Source organism: Brassica napus, assembly GCF_020379485.1.
Source record: "Brassica napus cultivar Da-Ae chromosome A3 unlocalized genomic scaffold, Da-Ae chrA03_Random_8, whole genome shotgun sequence".
NCBI lineage: Eukaryota > Viridiplantae > Streptophyta > Magnoliopsida > Brassicales > Brassicaceae > Brassica > Brassica napus.
Window position 1 is genome coordinate 19,080 of NW_026013982.1, and position 15,946 is coordinate 35,025.

Genomic DNA, 15,946 nt, shown 5'->3' on the forward strand with positions numbered 1-15,946 from the left:
ATGCATAGGTGGCACTCAATTACATTCAATTGAAAAATAAGTAGGTCCACATTCGATTTTTATATGTTGTTAGATACATAAGTTGGTCAAACTATACGATATAATGATATGATATGATATTTTCTTTCCTTAAATAAAACCTACGGAATTACCATAAATGACTAATATATATATGACAATTAATGAGTTAATAATAAAGATTTGATAACAATGTATATCTCCTCCATCATTTTTTGTTTAATTTATATTATTAAAATAAATTAAACAATCAAATTAGCTATAAAAATAAAATTTAGATTTTTTCGTATATGTTATATTTTGAATTTTTAAAAACGACAATAAATGACTAAAACTATTAAAATTATTATGTTAAAAATTAATGATCAATGGTTTAACATTTTTATTATAAGAAGATACACATGATTTTAAAACCGTATGAGTAAAAATATCATTTAATAATAAAACATATATATTTATATATATATATATAGATTATACTATATACCATAAGATTACATAAATATTTTAATATTAAAACTTTCAATGAATTTTCAAAAACATTTATAAATTATAAACTTATTAAAGATTTCACATTGAAAATTTTGTTATCGATGATTTAAATATTCAGTTATAAAATGATATGAATGATCATAGAACTGTATGATTATAAATTCTCATTTAATAAATGACTATATAAAATATACTATTCTTAGAAAAATAGGTTGGTCCATCTTGACTTACATTATATTTTTTATTAAACTAACTATCGAATTGATAAATAATCTACCAAAATTTTTTTTGCACTTTCCTTAATTAGAAGCTACGAAATTACCTAATATGATTAACGTATATATGAAAATTAATTATTATGAATAATAAATATTTGATAACAATTTTGGTATCTTAGTTCTTTTTTTAATTTTATATTATTGAAAGATATTAAAAAATCACATTAAATATATAATAAAAACATTTATTTTTTTCTTATATGTTATATTTGAATTTTTCAAAAAGTCTATATATTATTAGAAATTTGAATATTCCCACTCTGAAAATTTTGTGATCAATAGATTATTTTTTTGTTATAATAAGTTACAAATGATCATAAAATATAACGCATATGAATTTTTATTTAATAAATATTCAAACTAAATAATATATATATATATATAAACACTAATGATTTAAAGCAACAAGATTGGCTGATCAATTTAGTCGTCCAGTTGAAATCTTTCAAAAGTATGTGAAAGACTAAAGTCAAAGTAAATATGCATTTAGAATAGTAGTTATATTTTACTAACCAAATACCGAAAAAAACCGAACCGAACCGAAACCAACCCGATATCCGGGTTGAACACCCGTAATCCAAATGAAGCCAAACTATTGTTTCATTCTCCAAAATATAATAAAAATAATAACTTAATCCCGCGCAAGGCGCGGGTCTTATCCTAGTTCTCATTAAAAAAAGATAACATTGCTTATGAAAAATATGACATTGTATTGATTTAATTGTGACATGTATAATTTTCCTTAAACTATGTATATATATATGTATGTATCTTTTGGCAATGTTTTCTAAGTATAATAATGACTAATTACTCTTATATCATCACTAAAATAATTGTTCTATAGAATTATTTATTTTTAGCAAAAATTTGAAATATATTAATAACTAATAACTCATATATATCACAATTAAGTAAACTATATATCACACAGATAAAAATGAACCAGTTATATTTACAAATATATATAGTTTTTATATCAACTTATATATCAACTTATATATACATATATTATCAAAGTGTACATCGACAAATGCAAAACTAAAGCAAACTAATCAAATAAAAAGTTTGTTAATACTTAAGTGATTAAATTTTATTTGAATTTATTGATTTGTTATAGGTTGTTAACATATTGATGTTTACCAGATTAACATATTTTAACTAAAACACACAAAAATATTTTTTTTTTTATAATTTCTATTTAAATAAAAACATATTTAAAATTAAGGAATAAAAGATTATTTAAAAATAAATAACCATTGAAACAATATAATATACAAGTTTATATAAAATGTAATTTAACTCTGTCGAACTTTAAAAACCAAGTGGAATAGTTAAACCAAGTCAAAATAAACAACTACATTTGCGATTTTCTTTATAGAGAGATGAAGTCAAAATATTTAAGTATAGATGAAGTTAGGGTAGAAACTAGAAAAGGTAATATTTACATTTTATTGTACCTAGCCAGCCGCTTAGGTCCAACTAAAAGAATCCAATAGCCGACATGAATATGTGATTAGTTTCTATACGCAACGTATTATTATTGAAAATTAGGTTTAATCAAATCAATTTACATTAAAATTTTGAAAAAACCGGTGTAACAAAAAAAATGAAAACTGTCATTGACATAACATCCGTAATTGAACTAAATATGGAATGCAGCATCGAAGCTAAATCATATCAAAAAAACTGTTGTTGTTATTTAACATGATGTTGATTTGGTATATGCAACACACGGTTCACACACACCATCCCACATATACGGGATATTTATAAAACCGTTTCACGATATTTCTACTAAATTTATTATGTGGAAAAGTGCTATTTAATAAATTTATTTTAGAAGAATGATGTTTCTGACATTTGCTGCTTAATTCACAGCAGGATATACATCTAACGTCCGTACAAAACCCACAATATCAATGTGTCTTAGTCCTATATATGTATGCTTTGATTTGAATAAAATGTTTGAATTTCTTAAATAATTTACACAAAAAAAACTTTCTTTTGCAACTGCAAAAAAAACTTTATTATGAATTTAATGCTAAAAGTATCTAATTTCTGTTCAACTAATCGCTAATGTGAATAGTTTAAAGTCTTAAAACCCACAACAATTTAGATAGATCTAAAACTTTTTCATCTAATTAAAAATATTATTTATACTTGGGAATTTGCGGATCATGAGTTTCTTAACAAATAAAAAAAACACATTATGGATTTTAAATCTGGTTATTACTATTTAAATTCACATAGCAAAGTGGAGTCAGTTTTGTAAGCACGGATGAGTCGAAAAATATTGAACAAAAAGTAAATGTTAACGGGGTTTGTTTTTTACATCTCCGAACCTCGTCCAGATTCCGAATCCACTAGAATGAGAAAGAAAATTACAACAATCCGCAAACGCGTAATACAAGTCCAACCTTTTTGAGTCACCACTCTTTTCTATAGCATGAACTTTTCAAGGCAATCTCACTTTAGCTAAACTCCCCCAGAGTTATCAGAATAACCTAACCCTAAGCTATACTCTCCCTAAGTCTAGACTTCAACCTCTAAATCTCTGAAAGTACGTCACCGAGTGCTTCACCAAATACGTCACCGAGTACGTCAATTAACCAATACCTAACACTAAAATACTAACGAGCACGTCAACACCAAAGCACAACTTGATCACCACAACACAGCGGACAACACTGCCATATATAACGTTAGCACCAATGTCACAACACCAAGTACAACTGAACACTCCGCCAGACACTACGTCAACACAATGTCAACACTTAACAAGAACACAATGAATAATTATCTCTCACTTTAATCTATGGGTGCTTGTCTTTTCATAAGGCACATACCCTCTTTTTATAATAACCATAAACTTGCTCTCCAAGTTCACATAAATGCATTTTAATAAACTTTCATTTCTATGTAAAGAAATTTCATATTTTTCTCTAAGTTACACTTCCTCTTTAAAAAAACTCTTTTGCTTAACGAAAAACGTCATTTGTCTTCAACAAAATATTATCTTTCTTTTTTCAAACTCCACGTATACACACAATCCATGTAAAGAAACCTTTTTTAAGCATTTTCACAATTCAACGTCTTGAACTACTTTCTTCCTATAATACATCACAAACTTCATTAGAAACTTTAGGAAATTCATCTTCAAATTTTAGATTCTAACACTTTTTTGTTTATTAGGTTTGTTATATTTAATTTTCAATTTTAGAAAGCAACAAATATTATGCCATATTAAAGTATTTTCTCTTAATTTTACCAATAACCATTTCCCTACATTAAAATCATTCATCTTTTTATTGCCAGGAAATACTTGTTCTTTACTTTGGTGGATCGTAAATGTAATAAATTTATAATCTTTCGATATGCAAAAAATATTAGTTAAAACTTTGGATTACCGAATATGAATTTAAATGTAGTTATATAGAAATAAATTTGCTTTATAAAAAGTCATATATATAATCTAAATCTCGTCCTAGAATAAAGTATGAATCTAATAAATCAAAATCTCCTTATCAACAATAAAATGTTTTTAGTCCAAGGCATCGGACAAATAAAATTAAGAGTAAATACGTGTGATTGAGAATTTAAATGTAAATATAAGTGTCGCAAAATTATTAGAAAAGGACAAAGAGGATATATACGAGAAAAGCCAGCTAACTTTCTATGCCTTTTATACGCATATTATGAGAACAGTGATAGTTTGGAAAATTAATTGACATGTCTAAATGCGTAAACAAAGTTTCAAACGAAAACATTTCCACTATTTCATTACCATATCCGACTTTCAAACTTTGGGATTGATTGGTAAGTGCTGTGATTTCATGTTTTTACTATAGAAATATTGCTGTGGTTTTTATTACTTTGGCTTTGGATTTTTAATTTTTAAAATTTTTAAATTTGGACGGTAGTTTTTGTCTTTACAGAGAAATTGTAAAGACATAAATTCAAAGAAGTTCTGTGAATTTTATAAAATGGCTGTGAACTTTTAAAAAAAAATAGAAATCAAAATTGCTGTAGAATTAGTACTTTAGAAAAAAATAAGGTCGTAGAAAGCACTCACAGCCACCACTACCAATCACACCCTTTATTTTAGTACTTTTGTAATTATTCCGGTAGAATTAAAGATTGGCATCATTCAGTCTCTTAACATGTTACCAAGAACAAAAAAATTCATTTGCTACACTATACGTATTCTTATGTCAGCACTCAATATGCATATTTAATAAGCAATAAAAAAGCAAACTTAACTAACGAAATATTATACATGCATAAACATGAAGTAAGCATCTAAATGTTTCATAATGTGTTCAATAATTTGAACACTTATGCTATATATAATACAGTAAAAACTGTTTAAATTAATAATGTTGAAACTTTGATATTTATTAATTTATACTTGTTAAATTTACAAAAAAATTCCTTTTTTGATTTTTTCTATTTTAAGATATATTTTTTCTAAAATAAAAACATACTCCCTCCATTTCTAAAAGATCTATGTTTTAGAATTTTCACACTTTTTAATAAACCATATTAAAACTTAGCTATAAATACATAGTTTTTTGTAATTTTATATTTCTTATATTCTTAAACCAATAAAATTTTAAGAAATGTAATTAATGTTCTTGAACTTCACAATTTCTTATTATTAGTTGATAAATTACATTGGAAATATAAAATATGTATTTTTTTTGAAACAAAAGTTTTCTCTAGAATATAATATTTTAGGAACAGAGGAATATTTGATTTTAGTGTTTATACATTAACTATTTTTTTAAAAAAAATTGTCATTTATATTGGTTTATTATATTATTTGATGTATATAAAATATGTCTCATCGAATTTAAAGAATGTTTTAGATATAATTTTATTAAATCTCATCAATATATATTTAGTGTTAAGGAATATAAAGATAATATCATTGTGAATATATATAATAAAGACAATATAACTGTTGGTTTGTACTTATATAAAATTTTCTAAAATATATATTTTTTTTATTATTTCATATGTTTGTATCATATTTTGAACCTATTCAATTTGGAACCAGTATTTTTTTTTTTAGTTTATAGTGTTTATTAATTTATAAAATATTAATTTATAGAATTTATACTGTTGATTATATATCTATTTTATTTGGTAAAGTGGTATGACCGTATGAGACATTAATTAGAAAAAAAATCGATACAATATGAACGTGATGATAATACTAGAGCTAAAAACACATTAAATACACCACAGATGGGCCAATGGGTCCTTTAATTTTCCACTTTGTACAGGCCAATAAGATTATACGAAATAGGAGAAAATCAAACTACCGGAAAGACCATAAAGTTTATCTCTTCTACTAATTGACCACTTTTCTATATGTAGCAGAGTTACATCGGTAAAAAACATGGGTAACTTACTTATTATAAGCAGAGTTAGAGAAAACATTTCTTCATCGATGTAAATTTTCAAAATTACATGGGTAAAAAACAACTGTGGGATCATCTATGGTTGCCCTAAACGAATCATAAAAATTTCAACAATAAAAATAAAAATAGATATTTTAATAGAGAAGAACATAATAATTAAACTAATAAACAAAACTGTAATTATATAACAAAATTTTTTATTTATTAAAAATATTAATCAAATATTAATCATTAAATTTTCTAATTAATTTTAAGATAAAAAAAAGTAAATTACTCAATGTTTTATGGCTAATCAAACAAGATAAAATTTGACAACTTTAGCTTTAGTATTTCAAAAATACATTCAGACCTATAATCACTAATATCTAATTATATTAGTTTTTAACAGTTGTTTACATTGTTTGTTACTTAGGAAATCCATGTATTTGTTAATAGGCTCATGTTTTTAATCTAAATTATTATAGTGATTTCGTTGTATACACTCAAATTCTAATGGTTGTATTATGAATGGTAATAGTGAACAGATGATGCTCTTGGATCTTTATTTTTTTTTTGCTGCCATTAGCGAATGTCTTGGATCTTTAATTATTTTTTGCTGCCATTAGCGAATGTTTCTTTTTTCACCACTGTCGCACGGCACTGGGTAAAAACCACAGCATGTAAAAATTTCTTTGTTTTTGCACAATATTAATAAAGTAACATGGTTATGTGAATACGAAAAGAACATTATGGTTAAACAGCAAACAAAAATCAGCTTCTTTTAATTACGAATTTACCGTTTATTTATTTATAAAAGACATTCGTAGCGCAATTCTTTACATAAATTATCCACCCAAATATTCAAGGGTTTGGGAAATAACAACGCAATAAACAAAACCTTTTGTTAATCACGTTCGATTTTACAAAAAAAAAAAAAAAATTAAACCGGTACCTTTACTTACATGTCACACATTTGGAAACTTACTTCCACGTAAAAGAAAAAAAAAACAAAAAAATCCCCATAAAGACAAAACTTACGTAACGACCCCATGTCCCATCACTACCGGGAAAATCATTCGCCGGCCGGACTTTGCTGTCCTAATAATTTTCCATGAAGAAAGGTTCTTCGTACGGGAAAGAGTCCCAGAATCCATCAACTTTGTGATCATTCACGTCTAGCAAAAGATCAGGGAGGTCGGAGAAAGCGTCGTCCGCGACTGAAGATGACGTGGCCGTGCTCGACGGAGACTCCGGTGGTTTCCATTCAACGGCGGCAGCTGTGGCGGCGGCTTGAATGTCTTTCGGATCGGAACTTGCCGGTCTCGGCAAATGGCAAGCGAGCTCCGGGAAATTGAGGTGAGCAGAGCCTCCTTTGATGGCTAAAGCCGCCACGTCGTGTGCACGCGCCGCCATCTCCGGCGTGGAGAAAGTACCGAGCCAGATTCTTGATTTCTTTTTTGGCTCTCTGATTTCAGACACCCATTTTCCCCATTGTCTCATTCTGACCCCACGAAATTTGGATGCTTAGAAACACCCTTTTGATCATCTCTAGTTTTTGAACTGTTTATGGTTTTCTCCGGCGCCGGTGACCGGAGAATACGTTCCGGCCGGGAAGAGAAGAGTCTTGCATCTAAAGGAATGAAAATGTAACACGAGAGATAGAGAGACAAGTTTTGGTCGGAAGATTACAAAGAAGTTTTGTTTTGTATTTAGGGTGTGAGAGAGTAGGAATAGTTGCGAGGAGAGACTGGTTTGCTCTTCTAATTTATAAATCCAAATACGAAAGCAATTATTTCTGTTTGTATGTTTATTCATTTTTATTATTTATAAATCAAATATCTAAAGCTAAAAAAAAGACCTTGACTGCGTTAAGATCCTTTTTTTTTGTAATTAGATTTCTTTGTTTTATGTATTTAACTATTTATAATATAATATTCACTATTTAGACTTGACCTGGACACTTGTTTATTTGAGTAGTCTAATTAGTCCTTCCAAATAAAAATATACGCACCTGAACTATGTCGGGTAAATTTAAATTATATTATTCTGATCGAATTTGAACAGAATCAATAATGGTTTGTTAGGCGGTCTACAAAATTAATCAAAGTAGTTAACAACATACATTAGTTTATGAACATAGATGTTAAGAAGTTTACGTCCACAATAAACTGAGCCGTAAATTAATAGTGTATGTAAGAAGATATACTTTTATATTTACTACTAGTTGTTTTTTTTTTTTTGACTAAGGGCTTTACTAGTTGGTTTCTAAATGAAAACACGCGGAGTTCTTTTAAGATGCATGAAATTTTGTTTTAAAAAAAAAATAAAAAAATTCTGGTTTGGATTTTAGGAAATGTATGAGAGAGATGTTAGACACTTCTAAAAAATATGGTTTAAAATCGTGACATACGTTAGCCATCTTTCAATAAAGTTTCAAAGAATTGTTCTTTTTGAAGTTCTTTAAAAAATCTATTTCAAAGTCACGATTTTCAACATGTGCATATAACTCTTGTATCTGTTTTTTTCATGGCAGGAGAGACAGTTTCAGTTTTTCACACGTACAATAAATATTAGGAAAAAAATTAAATGTAAGTGTAATTCGAGGTTGTAGCCTTGTAAGCCCTTATTTATTTTTATAAAAAAATTAAATGTAAGTCTAATCAACTCTTTACCTGACCGGACTAAATGAGGCAGCAAAGCAAGATATGCTCTGCTATTTCACTTTTTTTTTTCAAATGGTGATCTTTATATCTTTTACCTTGGGCTATTATTGATGGTGAAACACATGACTGCTAATAATTATGTTCCTACTAACAGAAAACGTTCAATCAAGAATAAGCTTTTGAACAGCACGATTTCTTTCTTCCGTTGTAGACTACAGCTGATAAGTTCAGTGATTCATAGCGTTTCCAACTTCTGGATCTCAGTTTTCATACTACCAAAAAGATGTATACAGAGAATTAACAATTTGTGTGCAGTTTTCTTATGGTCCGGTCCGATTTTAAGCACTAAACAAAACAAATATATTTTGTAAATATTGTTGTAAACCAAAGAGGAGGGAAGTTTGGGGTTGTGATCGATCAAGGAAGCAAATTATGTCTTGTGTGTAAAGTTAGTTTGAAAAAATTTCTCATCTATTTCATCGTTGTGTGTAAGATGGATTAATCGCGATATTTGATTTGCAAGAACTTGTTCTGGCTAGCTTTTTATATTAATTCTGTTTATGAATTTCATAATATATTAATTAATTCAGCAGTTTATGAGAATTTATAATAATAGTAGATGTTACAAAATAATAAAAATATTTTATTTTAAAACTTATTAGTTAAAACTATAAAATATTACCTAGAATAAAATATATATTTTTGACTGGTGCATCACTTATTTCATTCGTTTTCACTTATTATATTAGTTTACATGAAAAATACTATGTAATAAATGAAAGAAGCTCATAACAAAAATTTAACATAAGACACATCCATTTGGTTGCTGCGACTGTAATCCGCAAAAAAAAAATGTCGTTAATTTTTCTAACGATTGGTTGCGCAATACTAAAACGAACTATAAATTGTGAAGATGGTTTCAGAACCAGAAGATATTGAGCTTTTGAAAGGAATTTTTTTAAACTCAGACATCGTTTATGTTCCCCGAACGGAGAATAAATGGGCGGATAGCTTAGCACGCAGTGGTAGGAAACAAACGTCCTTCGTTGTTCACATGGATGCGGAATTGCCAATTTGGTTTACAGAGTGCAACATGAATCTGTAAATGCTTGCTGTCAAAAAAGAAAAAAAATTTTGCCACACACAATCTGATCACCTGATCAATCCCATAACAGAAAAATGAACAATTGCGATTTAGGACCTGAATTAAAAGATTTTTACAAACATGACCATAATTAATTAAAAGATTTTTAAAATGTCAAAGAGAAACAAAAAAAAGAGAGGAGTTTTTTAAAAAAAAAATTAGAAAAAGAGAGAAAAAGAAAGAAAGGAGTTCTAACTAATTAAAATCTCGCTGACCAAAAAAAAGAAGTTAAAATCTCTTTCCATTTTTTTAATAAGATGGAAGTACGAGGTTGGCATTCAACGTTTTTGGTTTGGTAGATAGTTGTAATATGTTAACTGATCTTACGGAAAACTCAGGAACGAAAGTGTTGGAAATCGGTAAAATTGCAAGGTATTAAAGTCAAAAGGCCTTCAAGACGATGCTAAAGACTGCACGTACCAGAAATGTCGCGCAAAATCAGATCAACCCTCCTACGGTCCTGCCATTGGCCTCAACTGGCCCCGATGATATGCTATGGAGACGTGGCGAAAATCCTTTCAAATAGTCCTTTTCACAAAGAAGATTTGGGATCAGAGCTAAGCTAAAACTCGTGTTTGTGGCACATGGTGTTTTGAAATCAGTTTTTTCAACCATATATATTTTTGGACAGCACGATAAATTTACCATAAATGGGACAACAGTTTTTAACAACGGTCAGTTTTAGAACAACTCCAATGATAAGAAACCATATAAATTTCAAAAAAATAGTATTAGTTAGTCAATTATATATTATTTTTTTAAGTTAATAAAAACACTAATTTTCTTTATATGATGACATGTGTATTTTGAGGTTACTAATAGATTCTAAAAACTTTAAATTTAGAAATTTTTTGTCTACTCTCTCTTAATTTTATTGTTTTTTTTAAAAAAATATTTACAATTTCTCTTGTACTTATTGTTAGACGTGCTCTTAGAGTTTGTTTAGACCGTCTACAAATTATATTTTGCACTTGGACACTTGCGAATATAATTTATTTTTTTAGTTTAATTTATGAGACATTTTTAGTCAAGAAATTGTGTAGAAGATTGCTCCGGACGATGCACGTACGCAAAACGACATATATACACGTTATGTACATGTACAAAAGTATGATGTCGAAAATGTATACTCATAATTTAGAGGGAGCAAGTTACGTATTAGTTTGATCGTGGGGTCCATTTGACGCTTTATACGACGAAATAAAATGTAACACTAAAATTACAATTCTAAAACCAAGAGGTTGCATGCTCATCTTCGGAATTAGTCTTTCCACTTAGAAAACATCTAAGACTGGATATCTATATACTAATCTGAAAATACAATATTGTCAAATCGATGAAACCGATCGTATTAAAATTACATACACACAAAATATGCGAAATGTACAATTTATTTTGGAACATTCTAAACCGTATCCCATGCATAGACTATAAATACATGCATACCAGATACAGTTCTGTACTAACCCTAAAATTGTATGTTCTTATATATATATGTAAAATCAAATTAGGCTGATGATGAAAATATAACAGAGTAAATTAATTCGGATGTCATAATTCCTAAACACTTTAACAACTAACCATTAGAAAATGAAAGATGAATGCCATTTTTTAATTAATACAACAGTATGGTTTGTTAAACAGGAATACAAGTTAGACAACCCTAGCATTATTTTGCAGTATATTTATTCACCTACAAATTCCTCATTAAATGCGTGATAAATATAAAGGTCTAAAGTTTTCCGTGGGGAAATGATTTTTTTTTGAACAAAGGCTTGTTCTGTGGGAAATGATGCTAATTGAAAACAAAGCACAATCCTGAAAAGAGAATTTGAAGGAACCAATCCTGCAAACTTTGCATAAACAATATATTGCTGTATTAGTTACATAGCGGACTTCCAATTCTATTGGTCATTGCAATTATCATAACGAAAGTTTGATGGTCCATCCATATTTCCAACAATATGAAGTATTTAATTATTTAGGTCGGATCCAAAAGCTTTTTAATATATAAATGGGAAATTTTGTCCGCCACCAAACTAGTTTAAAGCAAGAAAGGTGTCGATTTAGCTGCTCTGGACAAGGTATTCTCTGCCAATTTTATTATTGCCTATCTTGCTACTAGAAACAGACTATTCGTAAATGATCGTATAGGTATAATACAAGTATGTGTATTTAACCAAATAGTGGTAATTTATTGGTAAGGTTAAGTTTGGGCACAGTGTAAACTTGTCTAATTTGTATTTAAGTTCAGTGAAGAAACACAGTACTTAGTCGGCTTAGATTAAGATTTGATCCATGCAATTTATATGGTAGTTTAGTAACATACAATTTGGTTATATTTGATATTAGTCAGAAGTCATTCCCAACCCAAGTCAGATAATGTGATATCTAATTTTTATATAGTATTAAATGTATTTTTTTGAAATCTATTGAATCAGCCGATAATACATATATATATAAAACATATATAGGTATATTTTTATAGGGAGATGTAGTGATCATATGATTCATAGTCCTGTTCGTTTGGTTGCTGCTTGCAGGTTTTCGGCGTCAGCGGCGGCGGCAGCGTCGGCGGCGGCGGCAGCGTCAATGAGAACAGTTGTTGTTCGTTTTGCAGACGCTGACGCTGCCGCATACTATATTGCGACCGCAAGTTTTATCGGCATCAGCCGCAGGACGCGGCGTTCGGACGCAGCGTTCGGACGCAGCGTTCGGACGCGGCGTCAGACGCAGCTTTCTGCGTCAACGAAACGAACAAGAGTTGACGCAGAATGTTGACGCTGCCGCTGCCGCGGTACCTGCGACAACCAAACGAACAGCCCTCATATCTATTTTGCGTCTCTATACACATATGCAGTTTGGTACTTCTTCTACCCAGACAGGTTGTATACATTGGATAATATCTCTAGTTTGATACATTAGTAAAACTATATGAAACTAATATTATCCTTAACCACTTGGTTACACACAAGTTCGAAGCAGACCTCCAAAGATGGTTTGAACTTTGAAGTATACCCGGGCTGATTTTCTCTTTCTTTTGTCATATTTCTTTAGATAAAGCAATCTTTCAAAAGTAAATGGCCACTTCATTATTCAATAAAACAGTTTAGTGTTTTCTAAAATAGAAAGTTTTGGAGGAAAATAAAATTTAAACCTACAAACAGTTGAGCTTTTTCTAGAACATATTTGTATTTTTATACCATATTTCATGCATAAGGTAGAAGTTTATTACATCACATAATATAATCATAAAAGACACTAGGACTAAGTGGCGTAGGTTATCCTGAAACGCTCCTTAATATAGTCGCCGGCGAGTATAGGCGGGAATCTGCGCCATATAGAGACGAGGAGTTATATGATCCAAATATTTGAAAAAACAATTGGACTGAGATTCAGTAAAGTTTTTTCTCAAATACCTTGCAGGAGAAGTTTCGCTGCAACAAGTCTTCAAGCATTCTACATTACAATCTGGATTGGGAACTAAGAAGAACGCCACCTATCCAAAAAAAAAAACTTCTACTTAGACTAATTGTTTTGACACAAAATTTTAACAATTTGTATATTAATTAGAAAAAAAGAAGAAGTTACCGAGTAGCGCTCTTTTCCCACCGGCATCACTCTGTGCAACGTAGACCTAAACTTCCATTACAAGAAAACACGACATGTTTCATTCAGACAAAACCAGAAACCAAACTCACTTCCATACTAATAAAGAAAATTGGAAGTTTACCGGAACAATCCGTTGGTCCATCTCTCCATCAAATCACCAATGTTGACGATAAACGCCCTAGGGTTAACGAAGTCCCAGAATTTTTCAACAATTGTTTCTAATCAACAGACCTACAAAATCAAGTTAGGTAGAAGCTAGACTTACCCTCCGAGTCTAGGAACATCTTCCCAAGTGCGTGGTTGTTTCGATTTGTCTCTACAAACCTAAGAGTTCACAGACAGTGTAAGGACATAAGGTTACTAACTACTAAGAGAAATAGCATGATGACAAGAATCAAGAGACATAATTACCTGAAGTCCTGGAACTTCATCAGTCAAAAGAAGAGTGACCGTTCCATAATCTGAGTGAGCTGAGGCACCATATGTTTCTACATCCGATGAAATCACTTCACCTATAATCATCATTAGAGGAGAAGAGATCAAAACCTGACTCCAACTCCTGGAATATGTTTCAAGTTTCCACTGATTACATTTTGTTTTGGATAAATGTGCCTCTGCTATGTTATAAGATCTCAGTCTTAACAGAATTAACCGGAATTTGATGCACAGACATACCTGGATAGCGTATGAGCCGAACAACTGCTGCAGGATCATTCAAGGCTCCAATTTTAATGAAGAAGTCCTCATCTAAATCTAATGCCAAGGCAACCAAGCCGAGCAACTTTCTACCCACGGACCTTAAAGCAGCGAAGCAATATATTAAACGCAACTAGCAAACTGATCTAGGAAAGGAATATGGAAGCTCAAAGAGATAAAAATAAGTTGAAAATAATATTATTTTAAGAATACACGAAAACCTGCGATCTAAGTGGCTACGATAGACTATATTTTAGCCTTACCATCAAGGTCGAAATCTAACTAACTTTTGAAATGGAATTGAGACCGAGACGCGGTGGCAGTGTGTTTTGTTTAAGATAAACTTTGCAGAAGAGGGAAAAATGCTTACATTACATTCTTGTAGTAACATTCCATGGTTTGCCTCCATGATGGCAAGAGATCTTCACAATACACATAACCAGTGAGAGAGGTAAAGACAAAAATATTTGGATAAAAACCTATGAACAGAACAGGTAGCAAGAAAATACTTTCAGAAGGCCATTGATTTGGGTAACACTGACCGCGAACGCCTTCTGAAGAGCCAAGAAAAAAGCTTTCCTTGGAATCACCTAACAAAGAAAGATGAACCGGTCATGGGTATATTGCTTTAAGTTTTGGTGATTATAGAATTCTTAAAGAGATTAAATTTTAGTTGTTAAAATATATATATACGAATTGTTTAGTAACTGTTTCAAATCCCATAAATGATGAATTTAGGAGCATGATTTATGAAAGTTCTTAGGGTGAGGTTTTTAACGGAATATATAAAACCGTCTTTTAACTTTTAACTAAAAAGGTAAGAACCAGCTCTTAAATAAATATTTAAAAACCAGTTGTTAGTTTTTTAGTTAAAGATTAAGAGACGGTTTCTTATATTCCACCAAGAACTCCATTCTAAAAACCCCTCCATTAATCTATTAGGGATAAATGTTCCACATCGGATATTGGAAGAGATCCTTAACAATATATAAGATGGATGGGCCACTCTACTTAGTACCAATTGGTTTTAGGTTAGAAGTCCATCTAGCTTAACATGGTATCAGAGTCCGATCCATGCAGTCCAATCCGATCCATTATCGATCCAGCCTAAAGTCGGCCCATCGATCCTTCCCCCCCGAACATTCCGAGATTGACGCTCAAAGAGCCATCATCTCGAGGGGACGTATTAGGGATAAATGTCCCACATCGGATATTAGAAGGGATCCTTAGCAATATATAAAATGGATAGACCACTCCACTTAGCACCAATTGGTTTTAGGTTGGAAACCCATCTAGCTTAACATATTCATGCTCTAAGGATCTGATCTGCTCAGAAATCCATATGCAAAATGTTAAACACATGAGCAAAACCTATGGTGGTCAAGGACGTGTCGAGTTTCTCAGCATACAGTGGAGTATAACGAAGAAAATCACACGGTTGTAGTGAAACCATCTCTATCCTCTAGTGGGAGATTGAAGAATCTTTTGCTCTCTCCTGAAAACCCCTTCCATCAATTCTTCCGGGATGCCATGATTTTTTAACATAGAAGAATCCATGTTCCACACATGCCTTATATAACACAGACAAATAACATCAAACAGTTTATTAGTATAGAGACATGATCTCTCAACACTCAA

General features: G+C 30.4%; 1 protein-coding gene and 1 pseudogene across 1 annotated transcript; both read right to left on the reverse strand.

Moving 5' to 3' along the window:
• Positions 1-7,033: 7,033 nt before the first annotated feature.
• Positions 7,034-7,823, reverse strand: LOC125594164 (annotated as a pseudogene).
• A 5,350-nt stretch (positions 7,824-13,173) lies between these two features.
• Positions 13,174-15,776, reverse strand: LOC125594160 (2-oxoglutarate-Fe(II) type oxidoreductase hxnY-like). The gene is made up of 10 exons (XM_048770473.1): positions 15,680-15,776; positions 14,818-14,898; positions 14,679-14,730; positions 14,288-14,409; positions 14,024-14,124; positions 13,878-13,936; positions 13,734-13,790; positions 13,592-13,637; positions 13,420-13,499; positions 13,174-13,331 (listed from the first exon to the last, which is right to left on the reverse strand). The coding sequence occupies exons 1-10, from the start codon at positions 15,759-15,761 to the stop codon at positions 13,268-13,270; spliced, it is 744 nt and encodes a 247-aa protein (XP_048626430.1). The 5' UTR covers positions 15,762-15,776; the 3' UTR covers positions 13,174-13,267.
• Between the last annotated feature and the right edge of the window lie 170 nt (positions 15,777-15,946).